Genomic DNA, 15,176 nt, shown 5'->3' on the forward strand with positions numbered 1-15,176 from the left:
GGTCAGGTTCTAGAAGGTCTTAGCTGATCACGACCACTTCCGATAGTGCTGTTGGAAGACTGACCCTTGCTATGAGGTCTTACTTCGAATAAGAAATTCTGGGTTTTTCAGTTCACATCTGTGTTTAATGTGTTCTTATTTGAAGGTAACACATAATAATTACCCACATAATGGAATTTTTAAACCAGTAAGCAGTGAAAGGAGGCGTGGAAAACTCTAGCAAACATTTTTAGCACAATGAGAGATTACTGAAGCAAAGACCTCCAGGGAAATAAAATTCTCCAAGGAAATCCTTGATTTCAACATATAATCACGTTGTTGGTGCTTTTACGAATCCAGCAGGTTTTCACTTAGAAACCCAGATTCTTAATAAAAACTGAGCCTTTTGTATTATTTTGTATTGATTATGGGTTTGGGTCTGTGGGATATTTTTTTAAAGCTGTTGGACATCTCTCTGATTGTGGAATGTAAGGTTTTCAGATGACCTAAACTAGGAATAGAAGTTCTCGGCTTTGGGTAACTTTTAGTAAGAAATGTATGTGATTATTCACACTTTTCTTCCTTGTCCAAAAATGGTTGACATCTGGCTAATATCTGTCATTGGTGATTTATTTATTTTTCATGTTGCATGGATAAAGTTGTGTTAATGCATTTTTCATCACGGTTTGCCCTTTTTGAAACCTCTTTGTCTTGATTACAGTCAAGAAAAAGCTTGGCTTCATTCCCCACCTACGTTGAAGGTAAGAGCTGAAAAGGAAGTTAATTGAATATTGAATCATGCATGAATCTCCTAACATTTTGGATATTTGAAGCACTGGGCTGTGAGACCCTAGTGGGGAAGAAAGGCCACGAAGTCATTCACTCATAGTCTTAACAGTCTTAGCATCTTAGACTGGAAGAACAGTAGCCATGAGCCTGTCAAAGATCCTCCCCCCAACTTTGCTGACTGTGCCCATAAATTTGCAGGGAGGCTGAGGTTTGTTCCCAGCTTAGAGACAGTCATATGACATCTGAACCCAAGACTCTTTATCTCCATTCCAGGACACCTCTTAATATCAATCAAGGGCCATTCGAGTAGGAATGAACTTTAAGGGAGACATTTTGGTCCCCTTAATTTAGAGGGGGGGAAAATGAAAGACCTTCCCAGACATTCCCATCTCTTGCTTGGATGAGTTAAGCACAATGTTTATCAAGCTTTCACTCTGCAAGATACACACTTTCCATATAATAACTGATTGACTCCTCACATCTGTCTTGTGAAGTGGGCTTACTACCCCTGTGTTATACAGGAGAGAAATGAAGCATTCTTACTCCAGGTGCTAGGTGGGTACCTTTCCCAAGATGGCACAGTTATGAAGGATCAGAGCCAGGCCATGAGCTGGCAGTCTGATACCATAGCATCAGACTCTCCTAGTAAACAGTATTCTGTGCAGGATGGCCATGTATGGTTGTGCAGGTTATTCACTGCTCAAGGGCACCCAGTCAGAAAGCAAAGACCTCAAGGGAAATAAAATTCTCCCTAGTTAGGCCAGAACTTGACCCAAGCAAAGCACCCTAGGTTGAGATTGGACCACGCAAAGGGAGTATGTATTCTTCATCCACACAAAGGCCCCCTTTAGCTAGAGGTACCACTGATCCTCTGCCAGGGACAATGGCAAATGGTTTTTCCAGTAGGGTAGCTAGTCATTTCCTTGAAAGAGGATTTTCTGGAGATGAGCGAATGTGCAGAAACCACTATAAGTTCTGTCTGGCCCTTGGGTCCTGGGCGTGAACCGTCCGTGTGCCCCACAGCCTGAGAGTGGGTCACCAGGATTCGCACACCTTCCTGACCCCGCGCTCCTGAAGCTTAGGTCAGGCTCGTGGCTTTCATTCAGTTACTCAGGTCTCTTTCTTGAGTGACCTGTAAATTATCTGTGCCATTTTTGCAAGGTTCCAGAATTCCACGAGTACTCCTTGGGGAGTTTCCAGGAGTTTGGAAATTCCATTCTTCGTAGTCATTCCACCAGGCTCAGCATCCCCGTGAGTGTGACGATGACACCTGTATGCTTGTTCACCCGCAGAGCAGAGCAACACAGAGGCCCCCCGAGAGGAAACACACGTTCTAAGAGGCCAAAGTGAAACCTGCAGTTCTTCGATTTAGGGTCATTATAATGTTAAATTTTTTGACTTTTAAAGAATTCCCCAATATGAAGTTATGGACTTAGGGCTTTTTCCTTCCCAGATGTGATCTGGCGGCAGTGATGTTTGATTATGATCAGTTTCTCTGGAGGGTAAATGTCCTAAGATTGTATCTCAGATTATAGTGTATTTAGGTCCAATATTTCTGTCTCTTGCCTGGTTGACATTTATACAGTCCTTTAAATATTACTAGGATTGCTCTTATACCTATCTGCAGATCCACACTTAATATGGTCGAAGAGGGACCCTTTCAGGGAATAGAGCCAGCTCAGAGATGAATAGACAATACTAGAAGTCCCATAGAGAAGTATGTCATTAATTCTTCTTTTTCTTTGAACACTCATTATTTTCACAAAATAAATGGAAGGTTTTTACAAGTTACTATCCCAGATGAGATCTTTTTTCTCAATGCCTGGTTAAAAATGGCAAAAATGATTATGTTTAAATCACACTTAAACCCATCACAGGAATTTATGGTAGGTAGGAGACAGATAGGTGATCTTTTACTTTTTACGAACTGTAATGTGGGTGCAAACCTGTCCGTGTGTTATTTTGGCTAGAAACGCTTCCCTGCTCTACAACTAAAATCGTCTGTTGGAAGTACCCTGAATCCTTCTGACATCTAGCAAAGTTTCAGGGCAGGAAGTGTGTGACTGTTGAAAAGGGGAATCACTGGCGCATGGTGGACGCAGATTAACTGTCTGTCCAGAAGCCTTTCTCGGAAAGATCTAGAAAAAGACAAATAACAAAAAAATTATTTACTTACTACACAGATGCTTTGTGAAGACCTTTCCTAAAACACCGTTAATTTCTTTGTTTCAACCACTGCCTTGGCTTTAGAGAAATGATCAGATTATTTTAAGATTGTACCCTGATAAGTAGCTTATCACAGGAAGCAGCTGGTTAAGCTCCAGATGAGCTTGATGTTGGGGGATAAAAATAAAAATCATTTCAGATTAGCTTTCCAAAAGGAAAAAGCAAATTGTTTCCATTTCCAGTTATCTAATTTAAGAGCCTGAGGTTTGAACAGTAGGTTAAAACGTATATTTTTAATCTCCCCAAATATGGCATTCAAGCCAAAGAAAATATACATACGTTTCCATTGTAGAATTAAAAGCCTTTCTTGGTGCATCTGTTATAAAGTTATGTGTTAGTCCCAGACATGTTTTAATTTCAAGTAATGTTTACATATGGGTACAGTTAGGATCAGGTGCCCCCATTTTAAATATTTTAAAACTAAGGTTTAATTTCAAAGGCCAGTCAGTTGAGAACAGAAAATCTGACTTTCCTTGGACTTGATCGGTACATGGAGGCAAGCTGGGACCACGAGAGCCTCTGAGTCAGCAAGGTCTGCAGCAGGAGACTCCGGCTCTGGGGTAATTGTCCTCTGCCTCCCAGAATCAGGGTCAGAGATCATTTAGGAATCTGGATATTCTGAAGCAAATTTATACAGTTTGTTTTCCCCATTATGGCTACCGTGGGAAGGGGGGGGTGGGTGGCAGCTGAAGGAACTGTTATTAAAAGAGGTTTTCTAACAAAGCAGCCCCCGTGCTCCTCTAGCCACGTGTCTGGCACCCATTTATTTGATACCCACTGGGTGACAGACGCGGATGAGACACGAGAACCAAAGAGGAACATGACGTGGTCTTTGTCCCCAAAGGGTTCACAATCTAACGGGAGAAACAACACCCTTTCTCACGGACTTTACGTTTCATATTTAAATAAGCGCATCCCTTCTCACAGTAAGTGGTCTGGGCGACATGGATTAAGAGGAAATTGCTCCTTCCCTTTGAGAACGAGGGGTGAGCGAAGGCAGATGCAGGGGGACGCCTCGGACTCCGCAGGGGCGTCTGGTGTGGGGCCGCGCAGCGGGGTGAGGGGGGCCGCGCGTCCTGTCCGGGGGCTCCGGTAGGGGCCCGGCCCCAGGGCGGCCTCGCTCACCGCCACGGCTCTGTGTGTTCCAGTTCCCGGACCCTGTGACCCCGAGGACTTGATCGATGGGATCATTTTTGCTGCCAATTACCTTGGCTCCACCCAGCTGCTGTCGGACAAGACGCCTTCCAAGAACGTCCGCATGATGCAGGCCCAGGAAGCCGTGAGCAGGATCAAGGTGAGGGGCCGCGAGGGGCGGGCGCCGGGGCCTGAGCCGTGCCCTCGGGTCTCCCCACACCTCGTGCAGCCAGTGTGTGGGTGGGGACGGCGCACCTGCTAACACTCTGAGCAGAAAACACGTGTGCGGGAGCCCTGAGGTGGCAGTGCTGGGTGTTTGGGGCGATCCTAAGGGCCAGTCTTAAAATACACGTAGGAACGTAAACTTGGGGAAGCTGGTGTGGTGAGGAAGGATGTCGTTTCGAGCATGCCATCACCCGAGTGAGAACTGATTCCCGGATTTCTGCAGACCTGCTGGTCAGGGACTTGCACCCTCGCAGGAGCGCGGGGTTCCAGTGGGGTCTCCTGCTGATCCTGCGCAAGCCACATTGAACTGGTTCGGTTCCGGCACTGAACTGCTGGATCAGACCTAATCAGAATGAGTCCATGCCGGGCTACCCCAGTTGAAACTAGTTTGAGCCGGTCATAACCTGTTGGCATCTGGGGAGCAGGCCAGTTTGATCCGGGAACCCCTTCCGTCTGGTTTAAACCACCCCCTGCTGGGCTGAGTCGGCCAGGACTGCGTCCCCACGTGGCAGTGCAGGGCTCTAAAATCAGCACAATGCTGGGACCGCCGGGAATCCTGGACAGACTCCAGGCTCCGGGGACACATCCCATGCCCTTAAAATGCCCCCAGAGCCCCAGGGATAGCAGCCCTGAAAAACCCAGAGCCAGGGATTTCAGGCGACTTGGAAGGGATTAGGACTCACCAGATTTGGTCCTTTCCGGCTTCAGCTGGTCAAAATCCCGTTGGTCCTCAGAGAGCCAGTCCCTTTTCCGTATGGTCTGGTGCACACGCTCCCTGTCGCCTCCTGGAGTTTGTGTGGCCTGGCGGAGAGAGGAAGAAGCATGAGGGCAAGACAGGAACTTAGGGTCCTTCATCTGGGGAAAGTATTTCTTGAGCACTTACTCAAGTGTGCAAGGCTGTCCGCGGTCTTAGGAGGGAGAGGAAATGGCCAGTTAGAAGGTGAGCTCCTTCCCCTCGGCTCCGCAGCACCGGCAGAAGTGAGCCAAGCCAGCGACTGTGCAGGATGGACCCGAGCAGGAGGGAAGGGGGTGATGTGGTGGGTGCCCAGGAGAGCCGGGGCCCCCACGGGCTCACTGGCGGGACCAGGGACAAGGAAGCATAGAGGTCGTGTAGGGCTCAAGGCAGTGTTTCTGGCCCGTTTGCCCAGACTGACTCCCTTGTTCTTCACGGACTGGGAATGTAGGCAAGAGGCCCTCACTGTGATGACCCAGGCCCCTGCTGCCCCGTCGAGGTGCAGGGTGCCCTGCATCCTTGTCAAACTGCCTTCCATGGCTTCAAGGGCCTTAAGTTGCTGGCTTCTCTTAAACCCTCTGCTGATTTGGAAGAGGCACATTTCTCCTGAGCTCGGCACTGGTTCTCCCGGAGCTCACCACAGTACAGCAAGCCTGCGCGTCTACACCCGATGCTGCTGCGGCTGGCGTTTCAGGAGTTAGGTTGTCTAAACCAGAGTGCAGCTCCCGGCTGCGCCACAGTGACAGGCCACGCCAGGCCAATGTCACGGCTGCCCACAGGGGCCCGCCCACTTCTTGCAGGTGTCTGGGACCCACTCCACCACTTTATCCAGGGTCTCTGAACCTCAACCTGTGCCTCAGAGACCCTGCCTGCCGCCCCAGGGCCCGCTGCTGAGGTGGCCATGTCTTCTCCCAGAATTAGCCTCTGCCGGCATGATTGACAGTGGGAAGGTCCACTTCTCTCGAGGGAAGTCCCGCCCCTGCCCACAGAGAGGTGTGGCCCCCAGCAGGGTAACCCCATGCCAGCATATCATACGACCTTTGTACCTTCTGGGTCTTTTGGACTCATGAGTTTTACTGGTGGAAGAAGCATTAGGTGCCCATTGAGCTGCCCATCCAGGCTTGGCCTAATTCCTTCTGTCTCCCCTTATCCTGAAGAGAGGCAGGAATTCATCTAGGTCTCCCCAAAGTCTTCTGGAATTGAGGATGTCCCAGACACAGCATTCAAAACAGGAACACCCAGATCGTATGAGAGAGCCGGCTACTTTTCAGGCAAGAACTTCTAAAGCCGACGTCTGTCGGGACGTCATTCTGACTCCTGATGTCCCACAGTTCCCAAACAGAGCCCGTTAGGATTTTGTGAAGTTAATATTTGTTCAGCAGAGCCCTGACGTGCCAGATGGTTGAACCAAAGAGCACAAGGGAAATGGAAATGGAAACATTTATTACTCACAGGTCCTCAAGGAAGGAGCCAGCATGCCGCAAGGGGGCCGCAGGCTGGGGGTCCAGGCCACGTGAGAGCAGGCAGAGGGTGAGACCGAGCTTGGGGCACGTGCCTTTATGAGGGTCTGTGAGTGGAATACTTTTGTGGTTCCTGGGTTTGACTTGGCCGGTTCCTACCTAGAAGAGCAGGGTTTGGTAAGCTCCACGGGGGTCTTGTCTAAGGGATGCACATGCCGGAGGCCCTGGAGGTGAGGGAGACTATTTATTACAAGGGCCTTTGGGAATTTATATCAAGAGCTTACGTTTGCCTGAGACTCAGGGGGCTGTTATCCAGGGTATGGACTTGCGTGAGGGCCTAGTGTGCATGCAAGGTCACTGCAGGCCGCTTGACCAAACAGAACAGATGCTGAGCAACACCATGAAGCAGCTTCACCCCCGAACACAGGCCCGTGGTGCTGCTCGCGTCCCCAGGACCAGCGGGAGTGCAGGACCCATCCCGGACCAAGCATGCTGTGAATTACAGCTTCTGCGTTCCACAGTGAGGTCCCTTCCTGAAGCCCAGCTCCCCTGATGAGAAACCAGAACGTTCACTCAGAAGCTTCAGGAAATGGGTATCTAGAAGTTCCACAGTGGGTCTGAAGCGAAGAATTAGATGGTGGTGTTGATCAGAACAAGCAGGATGAGGCTGTCTGATGGTAAATCCATTGCAGACCTGCTACGAGCAGAGCAGGCATCTGGAGAACATAGATTTATTTTTACAGCACATTAGGGTGGTGTGAGGAGTTCATTATAGAGTGGTAGAGTTCAGTGGTTGCATTTCATTGATAAGTATCATTTCACAGCGTGCTCCCATGCCTCTGAAGGAACCGCTGCCTGCCATCAAATATTTCCTGCCTCCGGTTCCTTTTCCATCCATTGAAGTGTCTGTCAGATTGCTTTACCTGACACCCAGCCTCTTTCTCGAGTTCTAGGCGGAGTCTGTGCTCAGACCCACATTTACCCTAGCAAGTTGCTGTCAGGATGTGCACCGGCATTTTACGTCCGGCAGAGGGCGCCAGGGGTCCTGGAGCATCTCTCCCAGTCAGGCAGGCTGCCCCCCCCCCACCCGGGGGCGCATGCGCCGTGGTTCCCGCACCTGCTAGGGAGACCCCTTTCTGTAAGGGAGTTGGTGCCACGCTTTTTCCCAAAGGGGTTGACCTTTCAGAAAGGAGTTATTCTAGGCCACCTCTGTAAAGATGCCGAGAGGAAGGAAGCTACAGATGTGACTGTCCAGGAAGGAAGGAAAGAAGAAAAGCTTATGGATTTACTCGGAAATCCCTTTAGCAATATCCTGGACCTAAACCGATTAGTAATTTCCGCCTTGGTGCTGTCATCTGAACAAGACAGAGGGTGTCCTCCTCCTGTTTCCGACTCCTCCTCCTCCCCCGACTCCCCGCGGGGATCCCCGCCTTACTCCTCTTTGTTACCTCTGCCCACGTGGCTGGTTTGACCTGGTGGATGCGGCTGACAGTGGAGCCCCGCCTCACCCCGGCCCTGCGTGGACAGGGGTGTTCGTGCTGCTTGTCTCTGAGCAAACACCAAACCTGAAGTTTGGCTTTCAGAACCGACTTTAAATTTCTCTTCCATTGGTTGGTTGGGGTGCTCCTTGGATTTACACTTGGAGTTTGAAGAATGAATATTTTCTTAGTTTAAAAAACGTGTGGATTTATTTGCTAGCTAGGGAGAGAATTTGGAGTTGTGGTTTGGCCAGAAATTTTATACTTAACTCGAGAAGAAAACAAAGGAATCTGGCTCAGGAAGCAGAGTGTTCCTTTACAGACCCTTGTGATGGGCATCTCAAGAGATAAAAACCACCCAAGACCCAGTCCTTGACCTTGAGAAATGTGTAGTCCAGAAGGGAACCAAGAAGAGTGTTTAAGTAGCAATAACAGAGGCAGGCTGAGGAATCCGAAATTAAAGGCTTTTTCCATCTACCAAGATATAATAAGTAAGGTGGATCTAAATGCAATAGCAGAATCAGAAGACATCTGCCATTTTTCTTGAGTTTGTTTTTTTTTTTCCATCTCTGGACCCTCCCTAATGTACTCTTTCTGCCTTTGTTGTTCGCTATTTTTGAGAAGAAATAATATCCTTTTAGGAAACCCCCATCCGACAAGGAATGCATTCAAGCAGTGGATCTCAAAATGGGAGCCCTTCCCGGACAGCATCAGCGCCGCTAGGCAATGCTGGAAATGCAGCTTCTCGGGCCCACCCCAGTTAGAAACTCACGGCAGGAGAAGGGCCCAGGAATCTGTGTTTCCATAGGCCCTCCAGGAGGTTCTCCCGTGCCCTACAATTTGGGGAAGGGTAGACCACCCCCGCCTGACGGGGTATCTCTTCTCCCACTGCCCTGGGACATCCCAGGCAAGCTGAGCGCTCCTCACCCATAAGGTTCTGTTGGCACATTAGCTCAGGAGACACTGCAAAATTTCTCTCTTTTTTCGATATTTGCCATCTGTGTTTTCCTATTAAAGATTTTTGAGAAGTCCTGTACTAAGAGCTAATTCGCTTGGTGTAACGGGAAAGCCGCATCATTATTTGAACACGGAATGCACGATCACTATGTGATACCCACTTGACTCTGTGGTCAGATTCTCTGGAACATGTTTTGGGAGAAACCTCTGCCCTGCCTGGTGGCAGCATCTATGGCCCCCACCCCCACCCCCGCTGCCTACAGCGTGGGAACCATGCCGTAACCCTCCCCAGAGAACCAGACCCGAGGCCAGGGAGGCTAGGTCCCTTGTCTTCCTTTCTCTCCGCTACGTCCCCATGCTCCATTGCACCCTCATGGCCACTACATTTTCTGCTCTTTGGCCAGAAGACGGGCTCCCCTGCCGAGCCCTACCTGAGCCCCAGAAACTGCTCTGTGTCCACGCCGGAGTGTGGCGTCTGTGTCTCCATTCTTCCCACATTTGTGAAGCTCGCGTGATTAGCTCACAAATGGTGTTGGATGTTTTTCGGTCGATGCGTTTGTGTAAGGAGCTTTCATTATCAGACATGCTCATATCTGTCGTTACTAGCTTGTCCCCAAAGATCAGATTTTTCTCTTCTTTTATGGAAAGGTTTTCTTGAAATGCCACAAATCAGGACTTAATTGTAGAATTACAATTTCTATCACTGAAGCTCTGTGTAAGCCACATGATTTCCCAGCTGACTCGAAGAAGTCTGTGATTAGTGAAGAGGCTATTAACACTTAAAGCAGGTTCTTCCTGTGAACTCACTGTGAACTCCACGAACTCATTTACTCCTCAGAATGGAGGGGCTAGGGGATCCTGGGAGGTAGGTATTATTAATCCTGTTTACAAAGTAAGAAGTTTATAGATGCGAGACTTGCCTCAGTTGGACAACTAGTGGTTTGGAGTGAGACTTCCAGGGTTTGAATCTCTATTCTGCCTCTTATCAGCTGTGTGACCTTGAGCAAGTTAATTAGTCTCTCTGTGCCTCAGTTTCCACTTCTGCAAGAGGAGAATACTGCAGTGCCTACCTCACGGGGCTACTGTAAGCTTTCTCATTGCATACACGTGAATGACTTAGAAGGATCCTGGCTCAGAGCAAGGGCTCGGTGAATGTCCGCTGGGGAAAGGAAAGCTAGAATCCTCAGGAGGTTCCCTAGCGTCACTAACCTAGAGAGGATTAACCGTAAACCCTCAGGACGCATTGCAGAGTGAGTGGGTGGACAACCACTGTGCCACAGTCTGTGTCCTTTGCACCGCAGCCTCCTGGGGGCAAGCCGCACTCAGTCCCGTGAAACACAAGGATATTAAATGGATGGTATCGTTCCTTGCCTTATGACCCGTGCTGGCCCTACGTTTCTCCTGGGCTTCTCTGCTCCTGCAACTTCTCATTCCGGATCCGACCCCCTCCCAATGTCACGTGTAAATTTTTAAAATTTAGGATTTGAAAAATAAATAAATTAATTAATTAAGATTTGTTTCAGGGCACCTGAATATCCTGTGGTGGAAAGATGGTATTACTTTAAGTGCTTAAAATACCTTTAACTCCCTAAAAGTTACTTTAGAATACCCTTCATGAAACTCAGTTTGCCCTTTTGATCCCTTCCTCGTCACCCATTCCAGTAAACACACACACACACACACACACACACACACACACACAGGCGCGCGCGCACACACAGAATTTGGTCATTCCATTGTAGCAGACTTGGTTTCCTTTGAGAAGACCTTTCAGATCACTTCTGCTTAGAGTGAAGAATTTTGACCAACAGTTGTTAGGTTTTGGTATCAAAGATATTAAGAGATTCTTACATTCCTGGCAGGTGATTTCAGGGGAGGTCATAGAAAATACACGTGCGTGCACACACACACAGTAGGACCCCACAGCTGTCACTCATCATGAGAAGTAGAGCTTGTACAGACCAGAACATCCCCCAGCAGGACTTACAGATTCCACAGAGGAACCCACGTGGCGTGGCGTAGCCTAGCCTGGGCCCAAGGCCACCCCACAGACACAGACACATTTCCACCGTCACATGCAGTCAGGATGCCCCTGGCTACTTGCTGCCTTCTGACCTTCCCAGGGCTGACTGTTCCCCATGGATTCATGAGCACAGTAAGAGCTCTGGCGGGGAGCCTGTGTGGGAGCAGGGCTGCCCTAGTTTCCTGACTGTCCCAGAGAGTAAGTACGTGCTGTTTGGATCCCTGACTCATGCAGTCTCTCCACAGTGAGGTAAAACAGACAACACATTTGTCTCATTCGTGAAACAGAGGTGTGCTGCTGGGAACAAAAGGGCTTTTCCGCAGGTGAGTACCAGGGAGCGTGAGGGAGCAGACGATCGTCCACCCGCCCCCACCACCACAGCAGTCTTTTGGGTTTGGCCATTGACTCACCACTATTCGTGCAAGGTCTGTGTGTGTCCAGCAAGCCCTAGCAAAGCCAAGAAACTGCATTCTGACATGGGTAAATTATAATTCTAGAACAAACACAAATGTAGCGTTCATAGTGCACCAGGCAATGTTTGAGACCTTTGCATATATGTATTTTATGCTCACAATAGTCCCGTGTTCATCCTCATTTTATAGATGAGGAAACTGAGGCACAGAGACAGTAAGTGGCTTGCTCCAAGTCACACAACTAGTGGGTGGCAGAGCCAGGATTCAGTTTTAGACAATCAGGCTGCAGCCGATCTCTCTCTCTCTCTCTCTTTTTTAATCAACCATACTAGCTTCTACTTAGGAACAAAGGGAGGACTATTACATCTATTCCTAGTTAGGAATAGGCCATATTAACATGACACAAATTGAAAGCAAGAATTACTAAAGATGAAGAAAAAGAAAAAGAGACATAGCACCTTAAATACATATGTACCTTATAACATGGCTATAAAATAGATAAAGCAAATATGGGCAAGAGCCAAAGGAGACACAGACAAATCCACAGGAACAGTTGGAGATTTTAACACACCTCTCCGTAAATTTTAGAATGAGCAGAGAGGAAAAAACCACGTACCTAGATTTGAGTCACACCCTTGACCAACATCATTGACCTCACTGACAGTTGATAGAACACTGTTCCCCACAACGCAAGAATGCATCTTTTGAATTCCCCCTGACATTCACCATAGTCAGTTGTGTTTTGAGCCACAGGGCTAAGACTCAGCACAGTTCAGAAGGTTTGGAACCAGGGTATGCTCTCGAACCACCGTGGAATTACTTCAGAAATCTGTAACAGAAAGATAACTGGAAAATCCCCCGATGTAATAAAATTAATAACAATCCTAAATAATCCAGAGTCTAAAGGAGAAGTCACTGGAAACTAGATATTTTGAAGTGATCATTGCAACATATCAAAATTCGTGGGATACAGCCACGGCAGTACTTGGAGGGAGAGTCACAGTTTTAAGTAAATAAGATCAGGGGAAAAGGTTAAAAATCTGTAATTTAAATTTTCATCTCAGGAAGCAAGAAAAAAAAATCAGCAAATTTAATGCAAAGAAAGTAGAAGGAAATTAAGATGCGGATGGAAACCAATGAAATACCAAACAGGCCAACAAGAAAAAGTCACAGAACCAAGTCGGTTCTTTGAAAGCACCAAATGCCTTTTCCTTCTTCCTTCGGCCCCTGCCACCTACTCAATTTTGAGTTAGGAAACGGATTGTCTGCAGAGTAGGGTGTTTTTTTAAAGTCCGTCTTCCTCACCCAGAAATGCTTTATGTCGATTCCCTTTTCGACTTGGAGTCTCTGCAAATTCTTTTCTAACTGTTCTCCTGTCTCTGTTTGTTCCATGCTAAGCAGATGGCCCAGAAATTAGCCAAAAGCAGAAAGAAGGTGCAGTACAAACAACCTCATCAGCTTGGTGTTATGCCTGTTCTTTTCGTTTGTTTCTGTTCTGCCTTTTTATTATTTTGTGTTTTTGTTTTCTGCATCCAGCAAGTTTTCGTTCAGATTTCTTTTTGAACCGCCCCATTAGCCAACGTTTCTCAAAACTTAGTTGCCTAAAGTGGCTGTTTTCTGTTGCTCATTAGTCATTTCACATCCGAGAAACAACAGGGAGCAGATTGGAGATGCTAAATGAAGTCTGCGGTAGCAAAGAAGTTCCCACCGTTCAGGAGCACTAATGCGGCAGGGACTTGGGTCTATTCAATTCCAGTCACGTTTGACTTGCGGATTTTGTCAGATTGCTGGATGCAAAAAAGAAAACTCGCTAATAACCACACTGTGCAGAGTTAAACCCTAAACGAACCAGGCAGATGTGCTTTTTGGGTTATGGAGCTTCTAGGTGCTTCCAGGCTGCCCGTGGGGTGTTGAGGCATTTGGGGTTCCTTCCTGAGGGGGCGGCTTCAGGAGTGGGGACTGCTTCTGTGTTGCTAAGGTGGCGTATGAACACGAAGACCCTCTTACCAGAACTGCATCCAAATGACTTCCTTTTGCACCTGCTGCAAACATCGTCCCCCATCTCTTGGCCAGGGGCAGACTCCTAAGTGATGTCTCCAGGGTCTTGGGATATGGGCGACTTGCCCTTTTTCTTCAGCTTGTTGGGCCCCACGAGCCCTGCTGAAAGGGCATTCACGATCGTTGCTTGTAGAGTCAAATCGGCAGAGAGTTCCTGCTTCCATGGGGGAGACGCAGAGGGAATTTGGCATTTTTCACTAGGACTTGGCGATGCGAACACTTGTCCGCGAGTCCCTCCTCTGTGGTCCCTTCGGCCTTGGTGGTCTAAATCTGGAGTCAGTACTGCCGTTCTGGTGACTGTGTCTCAGTGCCTTTGTGTGTGAGCTGACCTTGCTGCCATGCACTGGAGTCGGGGAAGGGATTAAGCTCTGCCCCGGTGTGCGTTTCTCTTCTCAGGCTCCGGAAGGTGAGTCTCAGCCGATGACGGAGGTGGACCTCTTCATCTCTACCCAGAGAATCAAAGTGCTGAATGCTGACTCCCAGGTACGAGCCAACCCGCCTGCCTGTCCCAGGGGGGACGTGCCCAGCCCCACAGGGCAGCTCAGAGTCTGTGCCCGTGTCCCTAGCGCCGCTGTCCTCGCCAATGGCTCCCACGCACACTGGAGGGCTTTGTCTGCAGTGCCCACTGCCGGGGGCCGCGGGGCCGTGGGGCTGCTCTTGGGACCAGTCCCTTAAAGATCAAAGGGACACGTATGCCGTGGATGTTGTTTGCTAATAATCTCGTATGTTTTGATGAGGAGATTCATGAACTTGAACAGATCAGCCTTTGAAGAAATTGTGTTTAAAATCACACACACACACACACACACACACACTACAGCCATCACCCATGCATCATTCTACCTTCTTTTTTTTAACTTCTCCACCAGAGATTCTACTGGTTATAAAATGACTGAAGTTTTTTCCCACGGGCCCCAGACACTCCCTGCTCTGGCTATATTATTAGTCGAGGTACCCGCCCCCGGGCCTGGGTGGGGTGTGTGAGGCCGCCCGCTGTCTCTGCAGGGCGCCCCTGGGTCCCCGAATATGGACCACATGTGGCCAGGCTGTGGGGCGGCAGACTCTCTCCCGGGCCGTTAGTTGCCTCCTGGACTTAGCACCCTCTCCCTTGCGCCCCCAGGAGACGATGATGGACCACCCCCTGAGGACCATCTCCTATATCGCCGACATCGGGAACATCGTGGTGCTGATGGCCCGCCGCCGGCTGCCCCGCTCCAACTCCCAGGAGAACGTGGAGGCCTCCCACCCGTCCCAGGATGGAAAACGGCAGTACAAGATGGTCTGCCACGTCTTCGAGTCTGAGGATGTAAGCCCGCCTCCCCTGATGTCCCTCTGGGTGACCTGGGCGGCCCCTGGGGGGGCCAGATGCTCTTTCTCAGAACCCGAATTGGTCTCCTTAATCGTGCACAAAACAGGTACATGGGAAACAAGGCTGAATTAACAGGCAAGGTGTTCATCATGAGGCTTATAGGGAGACAGAAAATAAATTAGGTAAATATACTTAATATAGAACGTAATGGTGAGGAGTTTTATAAACAAAAATAACACTGGGACAAGAGCTGTGTCCGATGGGGTACTCAACAAAGTCGTCTCTGAGGAGATGACATTTGAGGAGAGACCTGTATCAGCTGAGAGAAAGAAGAGCAGTGCAAAGGCCCTGAGGCCAGGACCTGCTCGTGTAGTTTGAGGACAGCTTAGAAT

General features: G+C 48.8%; 1 protein-coding gene across 7 annotated transcripts in view; it reads left to right on the forward strand.

The window, feature by feature from the left end:
- APBA1 (amyloid beta precursor protein binding family A member 1) overlaps positions 1-15,176 on the forward strand; it is a 199,300-nt gene that overhangs the window by 164,726 nt on the left and 19,398 nt on the right. For 6 of the 7 annotated variants that reach the window (XM_032308664.1, XM_032308661.1, XM_032308660.1 and 3 more), the window contains 5 exons: positions 701-740; positions 4,143-4,288; positions 12,819-12,851; positions 13,872-13,958; positions 14,596-14,781. In XM_032308664.1, coding sequence (XP_032164555.1) covers positions 701-740; positions 4,143-4,288; positions 12,819-12,851; positions 13,872-13,958; positions 14,596-14,781 — 492 coding nt within the window. The remainder of the gene's footprint in view (positions 1-700; positions 741-4,142; positions 4,289-12,818; positions 12,852-13,871; positions 13,959-14,595; positions 14,782-15,176) is intronic. The other variant, XM_032308665.1, reaches the window with a different exon arrangement.

Source organism: Mustela erminea, chromosome 12, assembly GCF_009829155.1.
Source record: "Mustela erminea isolate mMusErm1 chromosome 12, mMusErm1.Pri, whole genome shotgun sequence".
In the NCBI taxonomy this organism is placed as follows: Eukaryota; Metazoa; Chordata; class Mammalia; order Carnivora; family Mustelidae; genus Mustela; species Mustela erminea.